This window comes from Myiozetetes cayanensis, unplaced genomic scaffold, assembly GCF_022539395.1.
Source record: "Myiozetetes cayanensis isolate MyiCay16 unplaced genomic scaffold, myiCay2020 scf22, whole genome shotgun sequence".
NCBI classification, from domain to species: domain Eukaryota; kingdom Metazoa; phylum Chordata; class Aves; order Passeriformes; family Tyrannidae; genus Myiozetetes; species Myiozetetes cayanensis.
In genome coordinates this window covers 3,774,308-3,780,103 of record NW_026087434.1, presented here as the reverse complement: position 1 = coordinate 3,780,103, position 5,796 = coordinate 3,774,308, and the positions used below count along the sequence as shown (strand labels likewise).

The 5,796-nt window shown below is 48.7% G+C and overlaps 1 protein-coding gene across 1 annotated transcript; it reads left to right on the top strand.

The window, feature by feature from the left end:
- The first annotated feature begins 117 nt into the window (after positions 1-117).
- RNF135 (ring finger protein 135) lies at positions 118-5,617 on the top strand. Its single transcript, XM_050319128.1, has 6 exons — positions 118-438; positions 1,230-1,316; positions 1,862-2,032; positions 2,657-2,804; positions 3,253-3,354; positions 3,795-5,617. The coding sequence occupies exons 1-6, from the start codon at positions 118-120 to the stop codon at positions 4,328-4,330; spliced, it is 1,365 nt and encodes a 454-aa protein (XP_050175085.1). The 3' UTR covers positions 4,331-5,617.
- The last annotated feature ends 179 nt before the right edge of the window (positions 5,618-5,796 follow it).

Genomic DNA, 5,796 nt, shown 5'->3' with positions numbered 1-5,796 from the left:
AGGAGGAGACAGGGCAGGGCAGAGCCCAGCCCAGCCCGCCCCGCCCCGGCGCTCCCGTTTCCCGGAGGAGGCTACCGGGGAAACCGAAAGTGTGGGGTCGCTCCTGCCCGCCGGGCCATGGCCGCTGCCATCGAGCTGGAGCGGCTCCTGGCCGCCGTGGAGCTGAGGTGCTCCTTGTGCCTGCAGTTCTTCTGGGAGCCGGTGCGGATCGCGGGCTGCGGCCACAGCTTCTGCCGGCGCTGCATCAGCCGCTACGGCGCGGGCCGGCCCGAGACCCCCTGCCCGCTCTGCAGGGAGCGCTTCGAGCTCCGCCACCTGCGGCCCAACCGCGAGCTGGCCGCGCTGCTCCGCCTCATCCCGCCCCAGCTCAGGGACGCGCTGGAAACCCGGGATGAACCCTCTGGAGCTGCTGACTGCGGCGACCGGAGACGGGAGAAGGTACTGCTCGAGCAGCGCGGGGCTCCATCCCTCTGTGTCCCGGGACAGCCCGGGGCTCCATCCGTCTGTGTCCCGGGACAGCCCGGGGCTCCATCCCGCTCCATCCCGGGACAGCCCGGGGCTCCTTCCCGCTCCATCCCGGGGCCCCATCCGTCTGTGTCCCGGGACAGCCCGGGGCTCCATCCCGCTCCATCCCCGGCACGGTAACACAACAATCACCGTAGGTTGAGCAGACGAGTTTAACTGAAACAGTGTTTGGGGTTCTTTGGTGTGTCTGACACACTGAGGGCTGCACGGCTGATTTAGAAGAACTGGTATCTGTACGTATTCAGCTGATGTACGACGGTATTAAGTGACTGTTCTCGTTTCTGGGCGTTACTGACTGCATTAGCAGTGCACTGGAGACGCCTGAAAGGACACACAACATTGTTACACGGTGCTACAGCTCCACCCAGCTTCGTGGCACAGAATAGGACCGGTTCAGTATCTGCATCTCTGCTTAAAATAACTCCCAGACTTGGAGGCGATGGGGAAGAATATTTCAGCACATATGTATCTAAAAAAAAACTCTTCTTCAGTCAAACAAAGAGCTGAAGCTCACAATTGTATTTGAACATGCAATTGGTAACTGTTGCATGTTGACTTCACTGTGATTATTCCTGCTCAGAATTGTGTCCTCCAGGCCCCTCCTCAACCCATCCAGTGCCTGTAGGGATGTTTATATCTTGCTGCTTAACTTAGGCTTTCTTTGAGAGTTATGTGGATAAATGGTCCAATGTGTCACTTTAAAGGAGGAAGAGATATGGGAAAGCTCCAAGCAACCAGAAATATCTGCAGAGACCATCCCCCTGTTGAGGAGAGACCTCGATAAAACCAAGGTACCTGTTGTACATCCATCACCTGCAGTTACCTTCTGCTTCCACTGCTCTGGGCTGGAGGTGTGACTGACTACAGGGCAGCCTTCCAGCCCAGAGCAGGAATCTGCCTTTTGGTTTCCCTCTTTTCTGTCACAGTTCTGTTTCTGTTGATGAGAATGAACCGTGGCACCAGCTGCACTAACTCCTGTCTTGGCTGGCACAAAGGCCTCTGGAGCTCTGCACTGTTGCCTTTTTGTGCTTATCCCAGGAGTAGCCTGAGTGTTTCTGGTCCTCTCAGATGCAAATACAAATCATGGAGGGAATATTGATCTTTCTGAGTTGTCAAGAAAAGTCTGCTGGCCATAAAATAGTTAAAATCCTTAACATGCCCAAAATCTCATTGCAGGTAATGCAGGAATAGTCTCATAGTCAAATGTATTTTCTTCCTTTGAATAAAGTTTTCTGGTCTGCAGGGGTCACTCGAAGAGCACATTAAATGGGGCAGTAGATTCTCAGATTTCATCTCTCCCAACCACACAATGAACTCCATGTGTTCTGCCTTTCAGGAATACACCTCTCAGATCAAAAGCCAGATTACTCGAGATTTCTGCTGCATGAAGGAATATGTTGAGAGACAAGAGAGAAACACACTGATGTTCATTGAACAAGAGCAAAAAGCTGCTCAGCAGAAGATTGAAGAGACCATTCAGCAGCTCACAGACAGCAGAGCCCCAACTGTAAGTGATGAAATGAGTGGCAGGATATGAGTAGAAGCTCTCGGGCTGGGGATGCAATTCCAAACTAGATTTGTTCCCAGGGCCTTGGTGAGCTGAAGTGAAGTGGCCACTACATTGCTTAAGTCCAGTACTCAGTCAAATCTGAAGTTAAGGCTGTTTTGTTTTCCAGAATTCATATATACAGTGAGTGTGCAAGTTGAAGAACACACAGAGTTTGAAGTATTTTGTAACAACTTTCTTGGGGAAAACACATCAAGGGCCCTCGAAAGAGGCAGTTAAAGTACTTGAGGTTCTGCAGAGCCTGCTCTGATGTTGAAAACAGCAGTGCCAGGGATGCAGGTCAGCCAGCAGGAACTTGGAGTGGGGCTCACTCTCAGTTTTCTGAGGGAAAACAGAGTCTTTTTATTTTTTAATAAGAATAAACTATGCTTCCCTATTTTCTCTAAGGTTTCAGGTTAGTTCTCTCAGGTAACTATCCTATAAAGGAAACTCTTGATACAAAGGATAAGATTTTTGCAGAGAGCACTGCTGTTTTTCCACTCTGCCTTTATCAAATAATTGGTCTGCTAGATGAAATAACTGCTGTTGTTTACATCTTTCCCTTGATCCTTTTGTCATTATTAGAGTAACTTACCTTGCATTGGTTCACTTTCAATAATGAATAAAATTACACTTGACAAGAAGCTTCATGTTGTCAAAAGTGCTGTAGAAGATCTTAAGAGAAAGTTGGAAGTGTTACTTTTGGAGAAATACCCTCAGCAATTCCCACCAGGTGAGTTTCCCTTATTTTGAAATGTCTTTCTTAGAGGGAGTGGATGTAGCAGATCAAGTAAAAAATTACTCTGTGTTCATGAAATGCACGTGCAAGTAACACAAGAAATATGTGATACTCAGAAAAAAAATTAAGAACACTTTAAAGACTTTTATGACAGAAAATGGTGCAACTGCATAGGAAGATCCAACTGCTTTACCCATCTCCTCTTCTGGCTGCTCCCTTCTGACACTCAGGGCAGCAGCATACAGTGTTTTGGTAATTTTGGGTACAAATGTTTGCCTACACGTCCTTTGATAATTTATACAACCTAAAAAATCAACTCTTTGTTTTGTACTTTATTCACTGGCTGGGTTTATTTAAGGTGTGTTTTCCTTTAGAAGAGGAAACACTTCCTGTGTACATTTTGAAGAAATGCCTTAACACTTCTTTCATTTTTTGTATTTAGTGCAACCTCCAGACTCGCATCAGGAGACGAGTGTCTGCTCCTCACCTCCGGAGCCTGCAGCTGAAATTCCACACCCGGGCATTCCAAGTCAGTTTTCTCAGTGTAAGTGTCCAGCAGGACTCTTGCTGACAGCACTCAGGTGACTGTGAGGCTGTAGCTTAAAACAGAAAACAAATGTTTTTGCTGATAAAATAAGTGGGAATGTGTCGCAGTGAACAGTAAGTAAGTTTTATTAAGGTAAGCATCCCATTTGTTATTGATAACAAGGTAATTTTTTTAAAAGGCTTGTGGTTAGGACGAGGATCCACCCTGTAGGGTGCAAGGTACCTTCACCCTCCCACTGGAGTGCCCGAGTGTGTCGTGGACATTTCCACAGCTGTGCCTGTTAAACGTTGCAGAGAGCCCAGGCTGTGAGTGTTGGGCTGAGGATTCTTGCTGACCTGCAGGACTGAGCTTTGAGTCAGGTTTATTGTGTGATCACTGGGGTTTCCTGTCTGTTCTTGTTGCCTGCAGGTGAGAATGTTTTCCCTTCTCCCTTGCAGGGGCAGAGGACGTGACCTTTGACCGCACGAGAGCTCACGAGTACTTGGCCCTCAGAGCCCAGAACAGGAGAGTGGTGGTTTCCAGCCACCCCACCTGCTATGAACCATCTCTCAGGAGGTTCTGCATCAGCCAAGTGATGTGTTCCCAGAGCTTCTCCACTGGGTGCCACTACTGGGAGGTGATTACCGAGGGCAGCGATGGATGGGCCGTTGGAGTCGCTCATGAAACGATCGGGAAGAGGGACAAATTGGGAAGAACGGAGCATTCCTGGTGTGTGGAATGGCTGGGTTCCAAAAAGCAGCTCTCAGCCTGGCACAAAAATCAAGAAACGTTGCTACACAAGGATAAACCGCTGAAGGTTGGGGTTTTCCTGGAGCTCCAAAAGCAGACGGTGTCGTTTTACTCTGTCACTGACACAGAAATGCTCTTGCACACCTTTGACCTCAGCACCTCCCACCCTCTCTATCCCGCCTTCTGGCTGTTCAACCTGGAAAAAAACGGATCTTTAACTCTAACTCACCCAAACAGGAGATAAAGCTCAGAAAAGGGACCGTTTTGCCAATGACTTCTATCCAAGCTTCATTGTTTAGCACAGGAATTTACCAAGGAGTGCATTTCCTGGGAGTCAACAACTGGCTTTTGCCTGCTCTGCCTCTCTCCATGCTGTGCTCTGGTCTAGCCGTGCTTCAGTAAAACAATTCCAGTGTCTGCTGAAGGCAGGAACCATCCCTGTGGGGATCAGGTGGATTTCTTAAGCAGCTTTAAGTGGTCCCAGGATATTCCTGGGAAGGAATGCACCAAGGGAGCTCTAAGGCTGGGGATAAGCCTTGCTCATGGACCTCATTTTTCCTACACTGATCTAAAAAAATACAAAGCAGAGGATGCCATTACTTTCTGTCAAGTGAGATTTCTTTGGAAAGATCTGAGTGAGTAAGGAATGCTCAGAGGGCAAGAATGTTACTGATCTCAGGCATGAAAATCCATTTCTTTAGATACTAAACTACAGGAAATAGGCTTTGTATTTCAGGACGTGACACTTTGGGTCCCAGAAGATCATCTCCATGGCACTGTATTTTAGTCTTGCCCACACCAAAGGGTATTTTTCAGTCCTGGTGGTGGTGTGACCACGGGAATGGTTGTGGAAGCAGATGCTCAGAGGTGTTTATGCCAGCTAATAAATCCATGGCTTTTAAAGTGACAGAACTGCTGGTCCTCTTGAGGGTTACTCTGTGCTGTCACTGAACACTCTGAGAGCACTTTGGGCAAAATGCACATTGGTAAGATCCCAAAGGCAGGTACATCAGCTCTTCCAAGGCTGGGGCAGCTCTCCCAGTGTGGCTAATGCTGCTGCCCTGTTTGGATTGAGATGTCCTCTCCTGCTCCACCTGGAAAAGCAGCACTGGCCTGAACTCACTGGGCATCTCTAATTTCCCACATACAAGTTGTGCTGCGCTGCCCGGGGGCAGCAATTTGTTTGGATCCCAACAACACACGTAATAACACACAGAACGACACACAGGGACCCTCATCTCTCTGAGGGCACCGAGCCAGGGCAGCGCTGCTTTATCACACTTCTTTATCCCTGTATTCTGTGGTATGATGGCCCACGGCCTCTGGGGTTTGTCTGGTTGTTGTTTTTTGGTTTTGTTTTGTTTTTTTTAAAGGATATGTTTTTACCCTGCCTGAGGTGTCACAGCTCAGAGAACAACCTGTCATCCGCAGGAAATCTCTTTAGAAAATTACAAGCGAGCCCAGCTATTCGCTGGGCTGTTTTACTGAACATACACCGCACCAAGAGCATCTTACCAGACAGACACTTGTCACCTCGTGAACCTCTGAAGTTCACGAAGACAACAGGAAATCCGACTGCAGAGTGACAGGGAGAAGGGGTTGGAGTTTCTTCCCCCTCACAGCAGATTCCGGCACCAGCACACGGAATCTTCACCTCCCTGAGGGCACAGACCGAGCCGGGGAGCGCTGCCCCGGGAGGAACGAGCACAC